Genomic DNA, 25,036 nt, shown 5'->3' with positions numbered 1-25,036 from the left:
GGGGTCACAGAGCATGTCCCTCTCCCACAAGCTCAGTCCAATTATTTCTTCAGTGAGAGAGAATTCACGGCATAAGGTTCTCAGGTGAGAGGTCATGTGTAAACACTGCCAAATCACAAAGTGTATTAAAGGAGGCAGCATAGGAGAGCATTGGCCTGGAAGCCAGAAGACCTCGGTTTGAATCCAAGCGTTACCATCTGCCTGCTGGGTGAAAGCGGCCAAGTCACTTAACCTCTCAGTACCTTGGTTCTCTCATCTGCAAAATGAGGATATCACCTGCCTTTTTATCTACCTCACAGCACTGATGTGAGGGCAAAAATTAGATAAGTACCGTGAGCGTGCTTTGGGAATAAAAGCACTGTACAAAACCAAGGTATTATTAGCGGAACGGAAAGGCCGCAATTAAAAACACACGGAATCTCAGCACCATCAGCTTGGTCAGGTTGAAAGACCCCAAGCCTAAGAGTCAGAAGATTTGGGTTTGAATCTCAGCTCTGCCATTTGCTCGCTGTGTGCCCTTGGGCAAGTCACTTAACTTCTCTGGGCCTCAGTTTCCTCATCTGTAAAATAGAAATTCTATACTGGTTCTTTTTTCGACTTAGCATGTGAGTCCTTTGTGGGACAGGGACTGTGTCTGACCTGATTACCTGGTATCTATCCCAGCGCTTAGCACACTGTTTGGCCAGAGTAAGTGCCTAATAAATACCATAATAATAATCATAATAGTATTTATTGATATGATAATGATGATTTTTCTTATAAGGCCTATGACTTCTTCCACTTTTAGGAGCTTTTCTTCCACTCTCAATCTTTTCCTATCTCTTCCCCCCATCCTGTGCCTAAACATAAACTGGAGAATTTATCTGGGCTCTGTTAAGAGTTCCCCGAAGGGCTTGATCCTGGACCTTCAGGGGTGGCACCGACACTCTTGCTGGTGGATAGAGAGGAGGCATTAGTAAGCACATCGTGGATGGCTTGCCAAGGACCAAAATGGATCCCCTGGGCTTTGGTGGGGATCTGAGACTAAATGGCAAGGCCAGATCTGAAGGGCAACTTACCTGTGAATACTAAACTGGCATTTTCTAGTTCTTCCTGTGGAACCTTGAAGCTGAAGGACTCGTTGTAGAAAGGGTCTATCGTGCCTCTCATGAAAGACGTCTTCTTGGTCTTGGCTAGCTTGAGTCCGTGGACCAGCTGGACCTTCACGAAGGGATCTGTGAAGGGAGATAACCGAAGAATTTCCTCTTTACCATACATCCCCAGACCTTGCCTTCACCTCAGAGGAGCTAAATTAAGTCTCCGCTCAATCGCAATACCCAGGTGGAACTGGTTAGGAAGGCCGGAGCTGACCGTGGACTTGACCGGAACCGGGGACCCACGAGAACAGGACTTGACATCTCTGATGAAAGGGCTTTAAGAAAGCCAAACAGAGCTTTGGCCAAGTAGAGCTCTCAGTACCTGAACCTTGACTCATATCTGTCTGAAGAAGCTGCTTGGCTCTAATCACATCGACATTCAGTCTTCCGGCGCTCGGGAGATAGTTTAGCGAGAGAAGCAGTTCACCCAGCTCCACTTCATTCTGTGGAGAAAAGAGACAGAAAGACTGGAGATGATAAGTCCAGGCTTGCAGCCCAGTTGCCAAGACAGCTTTGAGAAAGTCCCCTTTGTAGTACCAAACCCTAGCAGAGACCTTAGTTCACATCAAAAACCAGAATTTCCCAGGAACAAGAGAGCTAAAACCAAAGATCTATTGACCCCTTCCTTTTGCTTGTATAGCCTATTTCATCTTCCATTTTTCACCCTCCACCCATCTGCTGACCCTGGTTGAGGTGTCAGACTAGGAAAGGAGATTGGTATTTATTAAGCACTTACTCTTGCTCACTGCCGAACGCTGCATTAAGTGCTGGGGTGGATACAAACAAGATCATCAGATCGGAAAAAGTCCCTGTCCTACAGTTGGCAGGGATATGGTACTAACTTGCTCACCTAGAATATCCCTTCCCTGTCTCACCTCCAGCCTCCCGTTCCTCACAACTCTGCTCAGGGCTCACCTTCTCCATCCCACACTGAGTCCACCTGGTTTCAGTCATTCCAGCAATAATAATCATAATGGTATTTGTTAAGTGCTTACTACGTGTCAAGCACTGTTCTAAGCGCTGGGATAGATACACTCTAATCAGGTGGGACACAGTCCTTGTCCCACATGGGGCTCACAGTTTGAATCCCCATTTTACAGATGAGATAACCGAGGCACAGAGAAGTTAAATGACTTGCCAAAGATCACATAGCAGGCAAGTGGCAGAGCCGGGATTAGAACCCAGGTCCTTCTGACTCCCAGGACTGTGATCTACCCCTAGGCCATGTGGCTTCCAATCACTCCTTAGTGCTTGTGCACAATTTTTAACTGGTTATGTACCTATATGTAGTTACTAATATGAGTATCTCCTAGTTATTTGCTGGTGATTCCCTTCTCCAACCTATGGTTCACAAACTTCTCCCTGCAGGGAACTCCCTCTCTTCCTGTCAAATCTGCCAAAACACCTCCCTCCTCTCGTTCAGATCCCTCCTAAAAAGTCACCTCCGCCAAAAGGCATTCCCTAACTAATCCTCCACCTCTCTAATCATGCCATCCCATCAATCACTACAGTACTCGTGTGAACCTTGTAAGCTCCAGTCCGCATCTCCCTTCTCCTCAAAAACTTTCGGTCATTGTCCATTCATCTCTGCATCCAACAGAAATTCCTTACCAGCAAATTTAAGGTGCTCAATCAGCTCTCCCCATCCTACCTTATCTTGTTGGTCTTCTACAACCCAACCCATACACTTCACTCCTATAATGCCAAATCTACTCTCTGTACCTTGATTTCAACTATCCTTCCATGGACTTCTTGCCCACATCCTCCCTCTGGCATGGAACTCCTTCCCCCTTCATATCTGACAGGCCACCACTCTCCCCACCTTCAAATCCTGGCTAAAATCACATCTCCTCCAATACACCTTCCCTTCGACTAAGTCCTTATCTCCCCTATTTGTCCTCCCTTCTGTCTCACCTTTGCACTTGGGTCTGAACTCTTTAAGCACTTGATATTCACCCCACCCTCAGTTTCAAAGTACTTATGTACATAGCCTTATATTCACCCATTTCCCCAGTCTTTAATCTATTTTACTGATCTGTCTCACCATCTATACTGTAAGCCCTTGAGGGCAGGCATCATGTCTACCAACTCAAATATGGCCTAGGGGAAAGAGCCCGGGGCCTGGGCATCAGAAGAACCCGGATTCTAATCCCAGCTCTGCCACTTGTCTGCTGTGTGACCTTGGGGAAGTCACTTCACTTCTCTGTGCCTCAGTAGCATCATCTGTAAAATGCCTGGCACATAGTAAGTGCTTAACAAATACCATTATTATAATAATTATCAATAGCAATAATAACCTCTTCCAAGTACTTAGTACAGTGCTCTGTCCAAAGTTAGTGCTCAATAAATACCATTCACTGATTGAAGTCAGAGCTCATATCTACTAACTCTATTGTATTCTCCCGAGAGTACAGTACTCTGCACACAGTATGTGCTCAACAAATACCGCATTATTTACTTTAGATTTTCTCCCACGTTTCTGGGTATTTATTCTTCTTTCCGATTGTCAATTTGGCAATTTGTAATGACTTAGCTCCCTCATTACTTTGTAAGCTCCTTGAAGGCAGGAACTGTGACTTTTACTTCTAGCGTATGTTCCCAAGTCCTTAGTACAGAGTTCTACACACACTAGGCACTCAGTAAATGCAGTTGTTGTGGATGATGATGGTGACAGGCTCCCATTAGACTGAAGGTTTCCTCAGACACATCTGACCTTAACTTTCTAGACTGCTCCACTCACTGTGGGGGCTAAGAAAGTGGTTTCGTAGATTGAGCTCCAATTTTCGATCTGCCATTTACCGAGTGTTTAGTCACAGCTCCTTGGCTCACAGGCGCTCATGGGCTGGTAGCTCAGAGGGCTATTGGCAAAATCCAGGCACTAATCTGACCTCGTCCACCTCAAGTTCATCCTTCCCTGCTGTAATTCTGCCTTCTCTTCTGCTCAGAAACACTACTCCTCCTCCCTTACCGACACCCGTGTTTACTGTCCACACCAACTATTCCAGACCTTTCACGTCTTTCAGAGCCCCCAGTGCCCTCACCTCCCCTCTCTCCTCCCAACTACTTTATTGACAAAACTCAAAACTTTTAGTCGAGATTTTCCCCACATCTCCCCCTCGCCATCCACTCTCTCATCCTTCGCAGTCATCTCTCAAGAGATCTCCTGCCTGTTTTCAAAATCTATCCATTCCACCTACCCCTCCAATTCCCTTCTTGCTTTATTAAAATATTTATACCCACCCTTAATCCCTCCCTGACCATCACCTTCAACTGCCCACTCTCTGATGACTCCTTCTCTACTGCTTTCAGACATGCCCTATCTCCTATCTTAAAAAACCCCTCCCTCGTCCCCACTGCATCATCCAGTCATTGCCCTTTCTTCCTCCAACACTCCTTTCCACACTCATTCATTCATTTATTCAATCGTATTTATTGAGCACTTACTGTGTGCAGAACACTGTACTAAGCGCTTGGAAAGTACAATTTGGCATCAGATAGAGACAACTCCCTACTCAACAAGGGGCTCATTGTTTGCACCAGCTACCTGGTTCGTTGTTTACACCAGCTACTTCCAGTTCCTCTCCTCTGACTCCCTCTACAACCCAGCTTCCACCCTGTCCATGCCACTGAAAACTACTCTCTCCCAATCAGCAATAACCTCTTTCTTATCAAAATTAACATTCTACTCCATCCTGCTCCTCCTTGATCTTTTGGCATTTTTTGACACTGTGGGCCATCCCCTCCTCCTGATTTCTCTGTCATTGTCACAACACAGGCCAAGAAACTGGAAGAGCGGCTTCATTGCTCACCTGTTACGAGATCACAGGCTCCATAACCCTCTTTCCCATGACACTTTTTTTTCCAGTGGTATTTGTTAAGCATTTACTATGTGCCAGGCACTATATTAAGCGCTGCTGTAGATACAAGTGATTCCAGTTGGACACAATCAATGTCCCACATGGGGCTCACAGTCTTAATCCCCATTTTACAGAGGAGGTAACTGAGGCCCAGAGAAGTGAAGTGACTGGTCCAAGGTCACAGAGCTGGCAGGTGGCAGAGCTGGGATTAAAACCCAAGTCTTTCTGACTCTCAGGCCCATGCTCTATTAAGTCATGCTGCTTCTCTACACTGACACTCTGAGACCTCGGGCTAGGTTCAAACCCCTCGGGAACATTCCGGTTTTTCGGGCTGGGGTTTCGGTGAGCCAGAGGAAGATCACGTGGCTCTGTAATCTGAAGGAAAACAGTGTTTGCAGATTTCCTCTGAAAGATCAATTATCTTCAGGAAAGCAACGCGAGTGAACACCGCCAGAGTCCAGACTGGAGACAGGCAAGGCATGCCATATGAAATTTAACTCCTTTGAGATTTATAAATTGGACCAATGATATCGGCTCCTTTTAAAATTGACCAAGCTTCAGCCTGAGAGGCAGTTTCAGGAAAAGGGGGATGGTGGGGTGTAATTAAATCAGCTTAGCTGGTTTAGCAGGAGAAATGGAATTCTACAACTCTAACGTGGTTTTGGTGTCATTTCATTCAGAGGCTGGGCTTTTGGAAGGACAATTCAGTTTGGCAAGAAATTAGACTAAATTTTAGTCTAACTGCTTTAGGACTTGACGAGAAAAGGAAATGGAGAATAAAAATAAGCAGGGTATCTCCCTGAAAAGAGACGGCTGGAGGAACAATCGCCGGATTTTAACGAAGACAGGTGGCAGCGGACATCTTATTTCCTACGTCTGCCTGTATGTTGCTTATCATGCTTCGCAAGGCAACCTGCGCTGTTGTCAGTAGATGTTCAGATCCCACTGGACAAAGGATTAGGCTAAAATGACCTACCCTAATTTTCTCTTACCTCCCAGAAGAGCCTCCAATGCCCAGAAAACCCCGTTTGAACTTCCATAGAAAGAACAGGGGAAGCAGTGGGAAGGGAGAGACGAGTAACACTCTCGTTTAGAGTAGAAAGATAGGACAGGGAGGTGAGAAGGGGAGTGTTTATTCCCAGGAGGGAAGCCTGTTTCCCTTGATCCTGTGACAGTTCCACCCTAGAAAACCACTGTTTCTCTCTCTCTTAGCTACCTGATCTCTGATATCTCAGCATGTGTGATTTTTCAAAGCTAGCCATTTGTCCCCCATTCTCCTTCCCAGACAGGACCTGTTTTCTCCATCCAAAGCTGTTTCTGTTCATCCGTCCGTGATGAAGTGATCCCGAACCAATCACCAGCAGGTCCGGCCTCCCTCACCCGAACAAGGACTGGTTCTCTCCCTGGGGGTTAGAGGGCAGTGGGTCTGCAGCCAGCAGTGCTCTGCTCCTGGTGGTGCTCTGGGAGATTTCTCCAAAACTAGGGAGAGTCACCCAGCTCTTGGCAAGGACAGGAAACTGGCTCTGACCATCTCACACTAGAAATCTCTTTGAGGTGCAGGTAAGAACATGGAGGCAAGCCTACACTGGCAAAAATGCAAATAGAGAACCAGAGGCTAACCAGGAAGATGGACAGGACAAGTGGTGGAATCCTGACTTCCTGGAATGCCCTTCCTCTTCATATTCAACAGATGATCACTCTCCTTACCTTCAAAGCCTCACTGAAGGCGCATCTCATCCAAGAGGCCTTCCCTAAACCCTCATTTCCTCCTCTCACTTTTTCTGCACCACCCTTTCACTTGGATTTGCACCCTTTATTCACCCCTCCCTCAGCCCCACAGCACTTCAGTACCTATCTGTAATGTATTTTCTTTATATTAATATTGGTCTCCTGCTCTAGACTGTCATCTCGTTACAGACAGGGAACACATCTACCAACTCTGTTACAGCGTACTCTCCCAAGCATTTAGTACAGTGCTCTCCACACATGAGTTGCTGAATAAATACTATTGATTGATTGATTCGGCCAGGACAAATGGCCCTGAGCCCTGGTGCAGGGGCCTGGCTTTAGTTCTCCTGCTAGCCCCACCCTCCGGGAGTCCACAGCGAGGTGTGGTGGGCAGGGAACCTACAGACACCTCCAGAGACAATCTTCACCCACTCACATCTGGGACATGGGACATGAGGGACATGGACAGTGTCCAACTTGATTACCTTGTATCTACCCCAGCGCTTAGTACTGTGAGTGACACATAATTGGCCCTTAACAAATATCATTTAAAAAAAAACCCTGCAACCGTCTGACCAACCAACCAACCGCCTGACCAACTCTACTACCTGGAGAAGAGGAAAAAAACACAGGCTGGGGAGTCAGAAGACCTGAGTTCTATTTATGGTTTCTCCACTTGTCTGCTGTGACTTTGGGCAAGTCACTTAATTTCTTTGTGCCTCAGTTAACTAAGCTGTTCAGTAGGAATTAATGCTGTGAGTCCTATTTGGGACAGGGACTGTGTCCAACCTGATTATCTTGAATCTGCCACAGCAGCCTGGCACATAGTATGTGCTTAACAAACACCATTTTAGAAAAAAACCTCCTCTTTCTCACTTTCAACTCTCATATTCAATCTGTAGCCAAATACTGTTGCTTTTTCTCTCCAAACTACCTGTTTGGAGAGACCTCTTGCCTGGAAAGACCTCTGGAGAAACTCCCCCCCCCCAGGGAGACCTGTGGAAATTCCTGGAGTATTACGTTTCCCCTCCCGTAGGAGTCAAAAGTTGACTCAATGTCCCAGGCTTTTGGACTAAATAATTTACTTAGGTATTTACTAAGCACTCCCTCAAGCCCAAGTACTGTGCTAAAGCTCTGAAAAAGATAAAAACAAAATCAGAGCAGAGTCCCCACTAGGGCTCTCCATCTATGTGTCTGTTATATTATTAATAATAATAATTGTGACTTTGTTAAGCACCTACTATGTTCCAGGCCCTGTACTAAATAATGGGGTGGATACAAGCAAATCAGGTTAGACACAGCCCCTGCCCCACATGGGGCTCACAGTCTCAATCCCCATTTGATAGATGAGGGAACTGAGGTCTAGAGAGTTTGAAATGACTTGCCCAAGGTCATAAACCAGACAAGTGGCAGATCCTGGATTAGAACCTTTGAACTTCTGAATCCCAGACCTTTGCTCTATCCACTACGCCATGCTGTTTCTCCTATTTTGTATTACATAAATACGGTACTCTCCTAAATGCTTGGTTGCGTGCTTTGCACACAGAAAGTGCTCAGTAAATACAACTGACTGTCTGAAGAGAGCAGCTAACTTAGTCTCATAAGGATGAGGAAACTGGGGCACAGAGAAGTTAAGTGAGTTGTTGAAGGCCATACAGGTGGCAAAGGACAGGGCCGAGATGAGAATCTGGGTCTCTTGACTCTCAGTTCTGTGTTTTTTTCCATTAGGCCAAGCAGCCTACTGGGTGCTCCACTGGGACTCCCGAAGGAAGGGAAACGGGCTCCCTTCTACCTTTTGTCATGGCCAGTGGTCAGGAGTTTCTGCTTGATGTGGAGAGGAATGGACAGTACTTGGAGATATTTGACAAGTAGGGAGATGCATGAGAATGACTGAGTGGAAAGAGCACAGGCCTGGGAGTTGAAGGACCTGGCTTCTACTCCTGGTTCCGCCACTTGTCTGCTGTGTGATCTTGAGCAAGGCACTTCACTTCTCTGTGCCTCAGTTACCTCATCTCTAAAATGGGGATTTTTTATGGTATTTGTTAAGCCCTTAATTATGTGCCAGGCACTGTACTAAGCACTGGAAGCAGGGTGGCTCAGTGGAAAGAGCACGGGTTTAGGAGTCAGAGGTCATGGGTTCTAATCCCAGCTCCACCACTTGCCTGCTGCGTGACTTTGGGCAAGTCATTTAACTTCTCGGTGACTAAGTACCTCATCTGTAAAATGGGGATTAAGACTGTGAGCCTCACATGGGACAACCTGATTATCCTGTCTCTACCCCAGTGCTTAGAACAGTGCTCTGCACATAGTAAGCGCTTAACAAATACCAACATTATTCTTATTATTATACAAGCAGATTGGGTTGGAAGCAGTTGCTGTCCCACATGAGGCTCTTAATAAAAGACTAATAAATTAAGACTGTGAGTCCCATATGGGAAAGGGACTCTGTTCAACCTGATTAGTTTGTATCTACCCCAGTACTTCGTGCAGTGTCTGGCTCTTAGTAAGTGCTTGACAAATACCATTAAGAAAAAACTAGCATAGTAAAAAACGTACTGGAGAAGAGGGAGACGGAGACAGAAGCAGGAAGGTCAGCGAGGGGGCTGATGCAGTAGTCGAGATGGGATAGGACAAGTGCCTGGACTAGTATGCTGACCACTTGGATGGAGAGGACAGGGCTAATCCTGGAAATGTTGAAGAGAAAAAGCAACAGTATTTGGCTACAGATTGAATATGAGAGTTGAAAGTGAGAAAGAGGAGGTTTTTTCTAAAATGGTATTTGTTAAGCGCATACTATGTGCCAGGCTGCTGTGGCAGATTCAAGATAATCAGGTTGGACACAGTCCCTGTCCCAAATAGGACTCACAGCATTAATTCCTACTGAACAGCTTAGTTAACTGAGGCACAAAGAAATTAAGTGACTTGCCCAAGGTCACAGCAGACAAGTGGAGAAACCAGAATTAGAACTCAGGTCCTCTGACTCCCCAGCCTGTGTTTTTTTTCCTCTGGTCCAAGCTGCTTCTCAAGGAGTCAAGGGTACTGCCAAGGTTGCGGACTTGAGAGATGGGAAGGATGGTGGTGTCCACCAAGATGGGAAAGTTAGGTGGACGAGAAGATTTGGGAAGGAAAACGAGGAGTTCTGTTTTGGACAGGCTGAACTGAAGGCGCTTGGGGAGACATCCGTGTAGTGATATCCCAGTAGCTGGAAGAATTGCGAGACCACAGAGGAGGTGAGGGGTCAGGGCTAGCAAGTTGGTAGTCAAAGCTATGGGAGCGGATAAGCTCAAAAAGGGAGTGGATGTAAATGGAGAAGAGGAGACCCAGAACTGAGCCTATACCTGAAATTCTGAGCAAGCTACAACCTGAGGGCACCGTGCAAATAAAGACCAAAGGTTTAGCAGTCTCCAAAAAAGAATCTCCAGGCGTTTTCCCCGAGGGTAGACCCAGGGAGAGGATGAGGGGAATATGTCACCCCCACCCCCCGGACAGGATACCTGGTCACTGGCCAGTGGCAGCCTCAGGAAACTATACTGGTAAGGATGAGAGTGGGGGGCTCAGAGGGGGCTAAGTGCATTTTAGGTGGATAAGTTTAGCATCATAGGTTAGGTTTCTACAAGAAAAATAAACTCTGTGGCTCCTATTTACAATCCTACTCCAATCCTCAAACATCTGTGAAGTGAGAGTCCTATTGATTTTTTTTCCCAGGAGTCGTGGCAATGAGGGGGCGACTGACAGCTCAACTGGAGCTCAGCCAGAGTGGAGTGGTCAGTTGTCATCCCCCGGGTCCTGGCAAAACCCCCGAAAGGTCAACCGTTTGTCCTGCAGGACAGCTGACTTGTAGAGGGACCTATGGCCCCTTCAAAAGCTGCCCTGGAACTCTAGCTATTTCCTTCTTGTCTCATCTCCTCTCACCAACCCTTTGTTCATACTCTCCCTCCCACTACTTATTCATTCAAATGTATCTATTGAGCACTTACTGTGTGCAGAGCACTGTAATTATCCCACAGACTACTGCCCTCCCCACCTTCAAAGCCCTTCTGAAATCAGTCCTCCTCCAAGAAGCCTTCCCCGATTGATCTCTCATCTCCTTCACCCTATTTTCCCCCTTATTATCACCTCCAAGTCACCTATACTTACCCCCTAAGCACTTGACTGTAAGCTCGTTGTGGACAGGGAAGTGTGTAATATTGTACTCTCTCAACGCTTGGTACGTGCTCCGTACACAGTAAGTGCTCGGTAAACACGATCAACTGACTGACTCAGCTAGCCCCCTCACCTCTCTGACAGCACTTACCTCCGGTGCTTCCTGCTAACTGCAATTTATTTTAGTGTCTGTTTCCCCGACTAGATTGTCAGCCCCTCAAAGGCAGAAATCATATCTACTGAGACTATTGAATTCGTCCAAGCGTTCAGTACAGTTTTCTAAATGCAGGAAGCACTCAATAAATACCATTGATTGGACAGTCAGGGGGTACCCTCCCAACGGGAAAGGTAGGAGACTTTTTTCTTACCTTTAGAGCCCAAAGTTAGAAATGTCAAGTACACTTCCCTCTTCCTGAGCCTGGCTGTGGGCAAGCATTCATTCATTTATTCATTCATTCAATAGTATTTATTGAGCGCTTTCCGTGTGCAGAGCACTGTACTGAGCACTTGGGAGAGTACGATATAATAGCAACAGGAGGGTGCCGTCTGAGCCAGGCTCACACCTAACTGGCTTAATACGTGCCCTGCAGACCTGGGTTCCGTAGCACCATGACCAAGACTGGTTCCATGCGTGACTCTAAAGTGAATCAGTGTGGCCTCGTGAGAAGCAGCGTGGCCTAGTGGATAGAGTACAGGCCTGGGAGTCAGAAGGACCTGGGTTCTAATCCTGACTCGGCCACTCTTCTATTCTGTGACCTCGGGCAAGTCACTTCACTTCTCTGGGCCTCAATTGCCTCATCTGTAAAATGGAGATTTAGACTGCGAGCCTCATGTGGGACACGGACTGTGTCCAATCTGATCAGCTTATATCTAATATCTTATATCAGCTGATCAGCTTATCGCCATTGTTCTCGTCTGTCCGTCTCCCCCAATTAGACTATAAGCCCGTCAAACGGCAGGGACCGTCTCTATCTGTGGCCGACTTGTTCATTCCAAGCGCTTAGTACAGTGCTCTGCACATGGTAAGCGCTCAATAAATACTATTGAATGAATGAATATCTATCCCGGATCTTAGTACAGTGTCTGACACATAGTAAGCACTTAACAAATTCCGTTGTTTTAAAAAAAGGGAACTCCTTTTCCAGGGGGACCAAAGAAAGACATTTGCCCCAATCTTCTCTTTGCACTAACCCTGGGCAGATGACAAGCACTGTGTGAACTAGTGGAAAGAGCATAGGACTGGAAGTCAGGGGGACTTGGGTTTGAATAAGTCAGGGGACTTGGGTTTGAATCCCAGCTCTGCCATGTACCTGCTGTGTGAACTTGTTTTTATGGTATTTGTTAAGTGCTTACGACGTGCCAGGCATTGTACTAAGCACTGGGATAGACACAAGCTCATCAGGCTGGACACAGTATCTGTCCCATATTGGTCTCACAGTCTAAATCCCCATTTTACAGATGAGATAACTGAGGCCCAGAGAAGTGAAGTGACTTACTCGAGGTCAAGTGGCAGAACCAGGATTAGATCCTAGGTCCTTCTGACTCCCAGGCCCATGTTCTATCCACTAGGCCATGCCGCTTCTTAATGTCTCTTTGCCTCAGTTTCCTCACCCGTAAAATGGGGGTTAAATACCTCCCCCTTAGACTGTGAGTCCAAAGTGGAACAGCGGCTGTGTCTGATCTGTTTACACTGCATCAACCCCAGTGCTATGGCATATAGTAAGTACTTAACAAACGCCATAATAATAATAATTAGAAGAAAAAAAAAGAATCATCTGCAAGATTTATCTGAGCAGTGGGGGGGTGTGGAAGATGTAGATTTGTTCCTGCCCTGCCTCTACTTGTCTTATCATTCTGCTTGTCAGAAAGCTGCCAGTGAGAAGCAAGTGGACGTTTATCCACAGATGGTGTATTTTCCAGCGTCACCTCTACTGATCCAACACCAGCTGCTCCAGGAGCCCCGTCCAATAGAATCTCTTACCCTCCGGCCTTCTCAGAACACGGTTTAAGTTCTAATCAATGGAAAGAAAATCAAAGAACAAAACCAGTGTAAAAGACTCTTTCTGGGAAATTCAGCACGGCAACAGCAACTCCTCCAGGCCCCGTTGCTTAGCTGTGAGTAGCGCCTGGCTTTCCTCTCTCCCTCATCCCCGTCTCCCCTCTTTGCTCCAGGTGGGGATTGTCGGTATATATAAGACACTGTAGGATTCGAGTGGCACAAAGCTGGCTCTGTGGCTGTCTGGGGCTTTCTTTCGTGCGCCTCTAGGTCGGATTGGGGGAGCGGGCAGTCAGAGGGAATCTTATAAGGAAAGCGTAGTGGGAAAAAGGGTCCCGGTAGATGAGAGCGAGTGGAGTCCCAAGGTGGCAGAAGTCATTTTTCTTGAGTTGTCTGAAGAGAAGCTCAATGGCTATTCAGATTAAATCTACTCTAAAACCCACTGAACCACAGCTGCCTTTCTCACTGCACCTTAAGTTAACTTTCAGCAATTTCGAGATAACCAACTCAATATTTTGCCTGGCTTTGTTTTCCCAGGAGGGCAGCCCAACCTGAAGGGCCTGATCTGGTAACCTGATGGGAAAAGCAGGCAGTAAGCCCAGCTGCTATTGGGATCTAACCTCATCCCCATCAGGGTTCTCTTGCCAGTTAGATTCAATCCCAGAAAACAATAACCTGGGGTGGTTAGAGCAGCAGCGTGGCTCAGTGGAAAGAGCCCGGGCTTGGGAGTCAGAGGTCATGGGTTCGAATCCCAGCTCTGCCACTTGGCAGCTGTGTGGCTGTGGGCAAGTCACTTAACTTCTCTGTGCCTCAGTTACCTCATCTGTCAAATGGGGATTAAAAAACTGTGAGCCCCACGTGGGACAACCTGATCACCCTGTATCCCCCCCAGCGCTTAGAACAGTGCTCTGCACATAGTAAGCGCTTAACAAACACCAACATTATTATTATTACATGTCTGGGTGACAGGCTGCCCTGGGTATTCTAGAGAAGCAACACGGCCTAGTGGAAAGAGCACAGAACTGGACGTCACGATGTCTGCCTCTCCATCTAGACGGTGAGCTCTCTGTAGGCAGGGAACGTGTCTATCAACTTAATTGTACTGTACTCTCCCAAGAGCTCAGTATAGTGCTTTGCACACAGTAAGCGCTCAAATACCATTGATTGATTGATCTGGGTTGGATTGCCACCTCTGCCACTTCCCTGCTGTGTGACCTTGGGCAACTCATTTAATTTCTTCCTGCTTCCTCATCTATCCAGTGGGGATTAAATACCTGTTCTTCCTCCTACTGTGAGCTTCGGGTGGGGCAGGGACTGTGTCTGACCTAATGATCTTCTATCTACCCCAAAGTCGGTACAGTACTTGACACATCATATACCGGGATGATGGTGATGACTAGAATTATTAAGAGACATTGCTCTGCTCCAATTCTTCCTCTTGGACACTTGTTTTCAACAATGAAGATCCTCCTGAATCAGAAGACCATAGTCAGGTCACATACAAGTGCATTCTAATCCCAGGTCCGCCACTTGTCAGCTGTGTGACTTTGGGCAAGTCACTTAACTTCTCGGAGCCTCAGTTACCTCACCTATAAAATGGGAATGAGGACTGTGAGCCCCACGTGGGTTTATCTCTTCATTTCTTCCCTGGGAACTAGGTGGGGCAAGGGCTATCCTCCCTATGTTACAGATGGAAGAACTGAAGCAAGAGAAGTGACTCGTCCATGGTCGCGGTTAGTGGAATACCTCTCTTGCGCACCTCAGCACTTATACACCCTCAGCTACTCACAGCACTTTTGTTCATATCAATTTATATTCTGTACTATTTAAGGACTTCCTCCTCCTATATATATAATAATAATGAGAATGGCATTTGTTAAGCACTTACTCTGTGCAAAGCACTGTTCTAAGTGCTGGGGGGGATACAAGGTGATCAGGTTGTCCCAAGTGGGGCTCACAATCTTAATGCCCATTTTACGGTTGTTTACAGCAGTTAAGTGACTTGCCCAAAGTCACATAGTTGACAAGCAGCAGAGTCAGATTTGAACCCATGACCTCTGACTCCCCAGCCCATGCTATTTCCACTGAGCCATGCTGTTTCTCAATCCCAGTGCTTAGTACAGTACTTAGCACAGAGTAAGTGCTTAATAAATACCACGATTATTAAAATATTATTATTACTCAAAAGAAGTGTCAGGGCAATCTGGGATGCCAAGAGGGAAGAGGAAAAATCCCAAGATTGGCAAAAGAGCCCAGACAATTAAAATAGGCTACGACAAAGTCTTTCGACAGGGCTTCAGCCCGTGCTTTCCCTCCAACAGACTGTCCAACCTTCTGAGCTAGCTCCTCCACAAACGTTTGTGAGACGTTTTCTTAGTTGTGGATGTTCATCAGGCTGCCCCTGCTTAAACTCCAGCCAGGGATTTATAAAGAGACCCTTTTTCATTAGCTCCTTTAAGACTGCTAAAGCCAGTGTCTGCCTTCCACCCCTGAAAGCAAAATAGAAGACAACAGGCAGCCGAAAAGGAAAAGTGTGCGTGTCCCATCCTTTGGGTCTTCAACTGTGTTGCTAACGGTGGTCAGATGGCACAGACTTTACAGTTTGTTTTGGAAAATGGTTGGCAACCCTCACAAATGGGCAGTTTACATTTCCCATTTCACTGAAATAAATGTGGATCTTTAACCGTATTGGGTTATGCTGAAACGGTATGTCACACTGCGAAGATGCTTGGTTTGATAAAGCTGCCCAGTTCTACTGCAAGAGGAGGGAGGCTTCGAGAGCGCGAGCAGTGGAAGCAAAAGAGTTTGGGAACTAGCCTTAGCATCTCACTCATCTCCACCAGCTCACACGAAACACTGGTAGCCTCAACCACCTGAGGGCTCCTTCCTTTCTATGGCCTATTAGCCAACGGGACATTCTTTCTTCCAGTTCAATCACTCAGACGCATTATGAGTACCTCCTGGGGCAGAGCACTGTACTGACTTCTACTTTGCCCAATCCAAAATTAAAGCGGGAGAAGAAAACACCTCCTCTTGAGCTGGATTCTCGGTTTTTCGCCCCTAAGGCAAGGAGCCCAAGGCCTCCACTCCTGCAGAGCTACAGCCCACACCATGGCTCAGAACGATCAATCCATTCTTTGCTCGAAAAATCTATATTAAAAGAAATGTCTCTCTGATGAGAGCTTTTAATGGCTTTTGATTTCTCTCTAGTATCCTAGCACACGGACATTATGGAAACCCATTTACTTTCCGTTACTGGTATGATTGACCACCACAAGGAACAGGCAGATTGCCTCTCGCCTGCAGTAGCCAATTCCCAGAAACTGTGAAAAATCAGGAAATTGGGCTGGGAAAAGTGAATTCAGCAGATGTGAAATTGAAGCCAGCTTGCAGGGCAAGACACAGAGTGGTTTCGAGTTAGGAAAAAGAAAACCAAAACCCAATACTTGACATCTACCTGGATGAGAGACTCATATTCTGATCATCAGGTGGTGTAATCAGAGGAAAATACAAAGTGTTGTTATTGGTTTATATTTTTTAGATAGTCCGTTTATGCTTTGCTGGAAGTTTGGCCCAGTCTAGGGTTTCTGTAGCTCAAGCCTCAACATTGTCAGTCCAGGTAAAGGTGAGGCTGCGTCTGCACCTACAGGGCCTGGGAGCAGATTCAATCCTCTCCATCAGTCAGGTTCCCCTTCTACTGTCACCCCCCTCCCACCCTAAACCCTCCCCTACCCCTATCCACAAGGCTACTAACAGCTCCCTGCAAATTTAAAGTATTCACCAAAGGAAGTTTTTATCTTCTCCCAGGGCCAGCCTCAGCTGACAAGTGCCTCAGGGCAGCATGTCAGATGGTGGGGTGGGCCTCAGTGGAGCAGCCATGAGAGGGGAAGGGGGAAGGGGGCAGAGTGGGAAAGTCCCCCCCCTCTGGACTCCAGTCCGAATCGGGAGCTGTACCTGGCAGGGCAGGAGTCTGGCTGGGTTCTGGAGCAAGGACGGCAGCTGGCATCGGGATTCTCCAGCCAGAAAGGCACTCCAGATTTGGGAGTGTGAAGGGACCTCCAGACGGCGTCATCAGGCGAGGCTGCTTGCACACACGGGCGAACATCGTGACGCCATAAGGAGCAGAAAAGGCGGAAAATGTTTCCCCGCCTCAGGGCGGCCGAATGACTGAAGCCGACCATGACCGCACCACCTGCTTTCTGGGGCCCTGTGCTATTTAATCTGGTTTTGGGGTGAGCTGAGCTGAGCTGAGTAAGATCAGCTCTTGCAACGAGCTAACAGCATCCTGCCAAAATGGGAAATTTGGGGTTTAGGACACCTATGATTCATTTGAAGGGCAGAACGGGTGCAGGTATGATTTTCATTAAACTCAGAGAGACTGGAGTGGACATTTATTCCACTGTCCTTGAGCGAAGCTGCCCTTAATCAAGCAATCAGTGGCATTTTATTGAGCTCTTACTGTGTAGTGAGCACACTATAAAAAACACTTGGGAAGGTACCATTACAATATAGTTGGCAGACGTGATCCTTGTCCAGAAGGAGCTTAAGGTCTACAGGGCATGACAGACATTAAAATAAATTACAGGAAGAGGAAATATTAGAATATACGAATAGGTACATAAGTGCTCTACACATAGTAAACGCTCAATAAATATTGCTGAATAAGTGGTGCGGGGCTGGGGTGAGTATCTAAGCCAAGTGCATAGGCAGTACAGAGCGAAGGGGGATAGGAAAAATGAGGGTTTAGTTGGGGAAGGCCTCTTGGAGGGGATGTGATTTTAGTAGGGCTTTGAAGGTGGGGAGAGTGGTGGTCTGTCTGATACGAAAAGTTCCCAGCCAAAGAGGAAACTTGAATACTGCATCAGTCTCCTTGATGATCTCCCTGGCTCCTGTTTCTCCCCTCTCCAGTCGATACTTTCCTCTGATGCCTGGATCATTTTTCTAAGAAAAGTTCAGCCCATATCTCCCCTTTCTCAAAAACCTCCAGTAATAATAATAATAATGTTGGTATTTGTTAAGCGCTTACTATGTGCAGAGCACTGTTCTAAGCGCTGGGGGAGATACAGGGTAATCAAGTTGTCCCACGCGAGGCTCACAGTTAATTCCCATTTGACAGATGAGGTAACTGAGGCTCAGAGAAGTTAAGTGACTTGCCCACACTCACACAGCTGACAAGTGGTTAGTTGCCCATCCACCTCTACATCAAGCAGAAAGTCCTTCCATCTGCTTTAAGGCACTCAATCAGCTCTCTCCCTTCTATTTAGCCTCAGTGATTTCCTACTATAACTCATCCCACACACTTTACTCCTCTAATACCAGTCTACTCTCTCTCTGTACCTCGAGATCATCTATCTCTCCACCGGCCACATGCTCATATTCTTCCTCTGGCCTGAAACTCCCTCCCTGTTCATATCCAACAGTCCAGCACTCTTCCCACCTTCACTTCTCCCCGTTCCTCATGAACCTCCGATGGTTGCCAATCCATCGCCGCATCAGAGATTCCTTTCCATCAACTTTATGGCATTCAATCAGCTCTCTCCCTCCTGCCTAATAATAATAATGTTGGTATTTGTTAAGTGCTTACTATGTGCCGAGCGCTGTTCTAAGCGCTGGGGTAGATACAGGGTAATCGGGTTGTCCCATGTGAGGCTCACAGTTAATCCCCATTTTACCGATGAGGTAACTGAGGCACAGAGAAGTGAAGTGACTTGCCCACAGTCACACAGCTCACAAGTGGCAGAGGTGGGATTCAAACTCATGACCTTTCATTCATTCAATAGTATTTATTGAGCACTTACTATGTGCAGAGCACTGTACTAAGTGCTTGGAATGAACAAGTCGGCAACAGATAGAGACAGTCCCTGCCGTTTGACGGGCTTACGGTCTGATCGGGGGAGACGGACGGACAAGAACAATGGCAATAAATAGAGTCGAGGGGAAGAACATCTCGTAAAAACAATGGCAGCTAAATAGAATCGAGGCGATGTACATTTCATTAACAAAATAAATAGGGTAATGGAAATATATACAGTTGAGTGGACAAATACAGTGCTGAGGGGATGGGAAGGGAGAGGGGGAGGAACAGAGGGAAAGGGGGAAAAGAGGGTTCAGCTGCGGAGAGGTGAAGGGGGGGTGGCAGAGGGAGTAGAGGGAGAAGAGGAGCTCAGTCTGGGAAGGCCTCTTGGAGGAGGTGAGTTTTAAGTAGGGTTTTGAAGAGGGGAAGAGAATCAGTTTGGCGGAGGTGAGGAGGGAGGGCGTTCCGGGACTGCGGGAGGACGTGGCCCGGGGGTCGACGGCGGGATGGGCGAGACCGAGGGACGACGAGGAGGTGGGCGGCGGAGGAGCGGAGCGTGCGGGGTGGGCGGTAGAAAGAGAGAAGGGAGGAGAGGTAGGAAGGGGCAAGGTGATGGAGAGCCTCGAAGCCTAGAGTGAGGAGTTTTTGTTTGGAGCGGAGGTCGATAGGCAACCACTGGAGTTGTTTAAGAAGGGGAGTGACATGCCCAGATCGTTTCTGCGGGAAGACGAGCCGGGCAGCAGAGTGAAGAATAGACCGGAGCGGGGCGAGAGAGGAGGAAGGGAGGTCAGAGAGAAGGCCGACACGGTAGTCTAGCCGGGATATAACGAGAGCCCGTAGCAGTAAGGTAGCCGTTCGGGTGGAGAGGAAAGGGCGGATCTTGGCGATATCGTAAAGGTGAAACCGGCAGGTCTCGGTAACGGATAGGAGGCGTGGGGTGAACGAGAGAGATGAGTCAAGGATGACACCGAGATCGCGGGCCCGAGAGACGGGAAGGACGGTCGTGCCATCCACGGTGATAGAGAAGTCTGGGAGAGGACCGGGTTTGGGAGGGAAGATGAGGAGCTCAGTCTCGCTCACGTTGAGTTTTAGGTGGCGGGCCGACATCCAGGTGGAGACGTCCCGGAGGCGGGAGGAGATGCGAGCCCGAAGGGAGGGGGAGAGGACAGGGGCGGAGATGTAGATCTGCGTGTCATCTGCATAGAGATGGTAGTCGAAGCCGTGAGAGTGGATGAGTTCACCGAGGGAGTGAGTGTAAATGGAGAACGGAAGAGGGCCGAGAACTGACCCTCGAGGAACTCCAACAGTTAAAGGATGGGAGGGGGAGGAGGCGCCGGCGAAGGAGACCGAGAATGACCGGCCAGAGAGGTGAGAGGAGAACCGGGAGAGGACGGAGTCCGTGAAGCCGAGGTGAGATAAGGTATGGAGGAGGAGGGGATGGTCGACAGCGTCAAAGGCAGCAGAGAGGTCAAGGAGGATCAGAATGGAGTAGGAGCCATTGGATCTGGCAAGAAGGAGGTCACGGGTTACCTTAGAGAGAGCAGTCTCGGTAGAGCGGAGGGGACGGAAGCCAGATCGGAGGGGGTCTAGGAGAGAATGGGAGTTAAGGAATTCTAAGCATCGGTTGTAGACGACTCAGCCCGTGCTCTTTCCACTGAGCCACGCTGCTTCTCGGACCTCTCTCATCTCCGAATACAACTCTGCTTACATACTTCACTCTTCTAACACCAAGGTACTCACTGTCCCTTGAGCTCATCTCTCACTCAAATCCTCCCTCTTGCCTGGAACTCTGCCCTTCAGAGCCAATAGACACACTCTCTCGATCCTCAGAGGTCTAGTAAAATATCTCCTCCAAGAAGCCTTCTCTGACTAACCTCCAAAATTTCCCCATGCTATTCAACTTCCCTTCTGCATCATCTATGTCCTTGGACCTGTATCCTTTAAGCACTTTGTCACTCAATCTACCCCAAACCCCACAGCGCTTATGCACATATCCTTATACTTCGCATTTTTCCCGAACTGTAATTTGTTTTAATGTCTATCTCCCCTACTAGATGGTAAGCTCCTTACAGGCAGGGATCATGTGTACCAACTCTTCCGTATTGTACTCTCCCAAACACTACAGTGCTTTGCACACAGAAAGCACTCAATATATACTCAATTGATTAAAAATCCTCCTAAAATCACATCTCTTCCAGAGGGCTTTACCAGATGACACCCTTTACTTCCCTTATTTGGCCTCCCCTCTAGGTTGACTATGAACTCAGTTGTGTACCCTTTAAGCACTTTGATACTCACCTCAGCCCCATAATACCTATAAAAGTATTTTTATACTCTACTATTCTCCCTGATCTATTTTAATGTCTGGCTTCCCCTGAAAACCGTAAGCTTCTTGTGGACAGGGAATGTGTCTACCAACTCTGTTGTGTTGTCCTTTTGCAAGTGCTTAGTACAGTGCTCTGCACACACTAAGCTCAATAAATACCATTGATTGGTTGATTGATTGATTGATTGATTGATTGATGGATTTGGAAGGATCTCTTCTGAAGGATTGGTGAGATGGAGCTCAGAGGGAGAGTGCATCTACAGACCGCTGACCCTATCTTGGGAAAACTCCTAACCAAGATTGGAAGCTCTGCACTACAATAAACTATGGAAAGATACTACAGCTGATCCAACGATAGCCAACATTTGCTTCATCAAAAAAACACGATCTGAGGGGCCACATGCACAGAGACACAAAAATACACATGACACCATTTTGGATAGGGGGAGTGGTAACAGTAGTGAAGGATCAAGACTTTGGAGGCCCGACCACTTACTTGAGACCCTCAAGCTCTGAGAAATAATGAGAAGCAGCTTGGCCTAGTGGCTAGAGCATGGGCTTGGAAATCGGAAGGACCTGGGTTCTAATCCCGGCTTCATCACTTGTCTGCCATGTGATCTTGGACAAGTCACTTCACTGTGCCTCAGTTACCTCATCTGTGAAATGGTGATTAAGACTAAAGAAGCAGTGTGGCCTAGAGTATAGACCTGGGAGTCAGAAGGCCCGGGGTACTAATTCCAGATCCGCCACTTGTCTGCTGGGTGACCTTGGGCAAGTCACTTCACTTCTCTGGGCCTCAGTTCCCTCCTCTGTAAAATGGGGATTAAGGCTGTGTACCCTCTGTGGGACAGGAACTTTGTCCAATCTGATTAGTTTGTATCTAGTACTGTGCTTAGGATAGTGCCTAGCACATAGTAAACACTTTACAAATACCATTTAAAAAAAAGTTTTGGAGTTGGGCAGAGATGGCCATAGCTAGCCCGGCCCAGCCTTTGCTACCAGCTATGACTCGACTTAGAGTAGCATATTTTGGACACATAATCAGGAGGATTCATTCTCTGGAGAAGACAGTAATGCTAGGCAAAGGCCAGGGAAAAGTTGGAAGAGGCAGACCAGCAGCTAGATGGATGGAAACAATAACAATGATAACAAAAGAACCACTAGGAAGGTTACAGATTAGGCAGAAGACAGGACATTCTGGAGAAAATATATCCATAGAGTCGCCATGAATGGGAAACGACTCGACGGCACTTGATAATAAGACTAGGGACTTATTCCCTGTCTCGGGTGACTCAGGATCTGATCTCCTTGTGGCTTTTCAACTCCAATGCCTCCAAGTTTAATGACCCACCTCCTCTCCACTGTGGACAAGAGTGAGTGAAACAAAGGTAGCAGCGGAGATGCACCCACTCACTGACTATGTTGGCCTCACACTCAAAATCTCTTGCTAGTGATGAAAAAAGACCTCCCCCCGCCCCCAACACTGAACACCACAATATCAATTGGTGCTTAAGAATCTGTTATCAAAACCAACACTGCTTTTTGAAGTTCGATGGAATTGTGTTTCCAAAGAATGCCACTTTATAGGTCAGCCTTACGATGACAGTATAAACATAGGACACACTGGTGACATTACAATCCAGATATTTCTCCCCTTCACCCTGGCAGTCTTGGAAGCTGACTCTAGTCAAGGAAAAGAATGAAAGGTTTTTCTTGGGGAAGTGCACTGTGCAGTCTTACAGAACATATACCCAGAAGACCTGTGCGCAAATATCAATTTAATAAAACACACTATCTTCAAAATATCTGTGTAAAAATTGAAAATTCTTCTTAATCTTCTAAAAGCCAGATATGCAAAGAACATGTTAGTGGCACAACCAGATCCAGGATGCACCAATCAACTGCTCTGGATTCTCCTGGAGGAAGTGTAGAAGCCTTTTAGCCTTGTTCTTCACTTTCCAATGGTGATACTTCTATTTTAGAAAATTCACGACCCTCCCTTCAGAACCCCTAGGGTAGAAATTCAACACCGAATGACTGAGCCTGTTAATAGAGTCCAGTGATGACCAAGATGAACGGCCCACATTTTCTCACCAAATCCCTGCAGTGCTTCACAAATTGTCTGGGAGAACGTCACTTTGGTGACTGCTTGGGTTTTTGCCCTCCTTGGGGAAATCTAATATCCCATTCCTTTTTAACATATCTGAGGCTCAGCAAAAACAGAGAGGCTCAGAGCCTGCTGTAGTTAATCTTAATTTACCCAAAGACTAGACTCTCTCTTCATGATCCATTTCATCTGATGCTGATTTCAAGAAGCTTTATTATAGGAAGTGGGTCCGCTGGACAGGACGGGCACTGGTTTGGGGAGTCAGGACACCTGGGCCCTAGTCAAGCTCCACCCCTGATGGTGTGACCTTAACCGCTGATGTTCACATTCCCCATCTGTAAAATGGGGTTAGTAATTCCTAGCCTTCCTCTCTCACTGGGCTCTTGTCAGGTAAAAATGTGAGAGCTAGCAGAGTTTTGAGCTCTTAAGAGTGAAAGTGTTAGTTCAAAGATCGGAAACCTACGGTTCTCAAGTTACTTCTGGCTCTTCTTGAATCCAGATGTGACTCTCAAGGTTAGAACCCCCAAGGACCTGGCTTGTTGAGGGGAACGGCATTAGCTTTGCCCTCACAGCTGTTTGGACAGGAAGTAGAAGGCTTGCCCCAATCCTCTGAGCCGGAAAGGGGTGGAGATGGGGGATGGGGAATAGGGAGGGTGTGCGAGGGGGGCCAAGATGGCAGCTCCACTTCTTGCCCTACTCAATCCAGAACAACTGGGGTTTCCCTCATCCCATCCTCACCAGATGGCAAGGCCGGCTGGAGCCGTTACTGCCCACCCCGTCTCTCCAGTACTTCTGGAGACAGCAGTGGCATCGAAGCCGGGCAGGCAAGCCATGCAGGGAAGGGGACTGCTCACCCTCCATGAGCACAGTGGGCAAGGTCAAATCTGAGGCCGGGCATGGCACGCACCGATTATGGCTGTGATGGGTTGCCTGCCAGACAGGGAAGGGCAGGGGCATGGGGAGGTCCTCTGTGGGGGTTGGAGAAAAAGATCCCCACCCCAGCCCCCAGATGCCCAATCTACAGCAGTGAGGTAGCAATGGCGAAGCAGGAAGAAGAGAGGAAGGAGGAGGAGTGGTGCTCTGTGATTCGGCAGGCACAGCACTGTGTAACTCTGACACACTCTCCTCCTTCCCAGTGATCCAGAAATGTGTTTGTTCATTCTCATTCTCTCTCTATCTCTCTCTCTGTCCTCTCTCTTTTCCCTCCCATCCCATTCCTTTCCTCCTCTGTACCCCCTCCTCCTCTTCTGTTTAATTTATATAAATGGCTCTTTGCATACCAACTAGTCAAACGTTTTATTATTTTGGCTCTTCTGCACGAAAAGGATGTCGATTCCTATGGCGGATAAATCCAAGTTATTGTGATTTTTTTTTAAAAATCTGAGTTTGAAATTCCTCCTGATCCAACGGGTGCGAATAAATCTTCTGACCCAAAAGATGATCTAAGTCTGAGAGAGTGTCCTCTAAAACAGGTATTAAGATGAATACAATGTTTTCATCTCAGCCACAATCTCTGTGCTTTTAGGCGATCCACCTGTGGTCTTTTGCATCAATTTTCCACAACTTGAAATTCAGGAAAACTCCCTTAATCCCTACATGCTTTGTAGCACTAAATCAGATTAAGATCTGTGGCCATAACTTGTATCATTGTAATAGGGAAAATTTTCTGCCTCCAAAAAGGCAGAATGAGCCTGAAGCATGTGCCTGTTCCACTCAGTATGGTTTGGAAATGAATTCGGTGGGAAGATAGTCCAAGAACAAAATCATTAAAGAATTAACATTTGGTCCTTCACAGCCCACAGTGTTATACTGAAAACTATTTTAAGCAACAGTTTTTCAAAGCAGAGGGAAAAAATGGCATTCGGCGCTGCTAGACTGGAGATAAGAGTCAAATCCCAAGTGGGGTGAATTCACCTCACCAAAAAAGAACCCACTTAGCAGTGAAAACA

The 25,036-nt window shown here is 47.2% G+C and overlaps 1 protein-coding gene across 5 annotated transcripts in view; it reads right to left on the bottom strand.

The window, feature by feature from the left end:
- The window catches only part of SYT17 (synaptotagmin 17), a 55,507-nt gene that overhangs the window by 17,398 nt on the left and 13,073 nt on the right, over positions 1 to 25,036 (bottom strand). For all 5 annotated transcript variants that reach the window (XM_029057892.2, XM_029057893.2, XM_039911107.1 and 2 more), the window contains 2 exons: positions 1,459 to 1,579; positions 1,059 to 1,214 (listed from right to left, as the gene is read on the bottom strand). In XM_029057892.2, coding sequence (XP_028913725.1) covers positions 1,059 to 1,214; positions 1,459 to 1,579 — 277 coding nt within the window. The remainder of the gene's footprint in view (positions 1 to 1,058; positions 1,215 to 1,458; positions 1,580 to 25,036) is intronic.

Source organism: Ornithorhynchus anatinus, chromosome 2 (assembly GCF_004115215.2).
Source record: "Ornithorhynchus anatinus isolate Pmale09 chromosome 2, mOrnAna1.pri.v4, whole genome shotgun sequence".
Classification (NCBI taxonomy): Eukaryota; Metazoa; Chordata; class Mammalia; order Monotremata; family Ornithorhynchidae; genus Ornithorhynchus; species Ornithorhynchus anatinus.
This window is presented reverse-complemented; position numbering and strand designations above follow the sequence as displayed.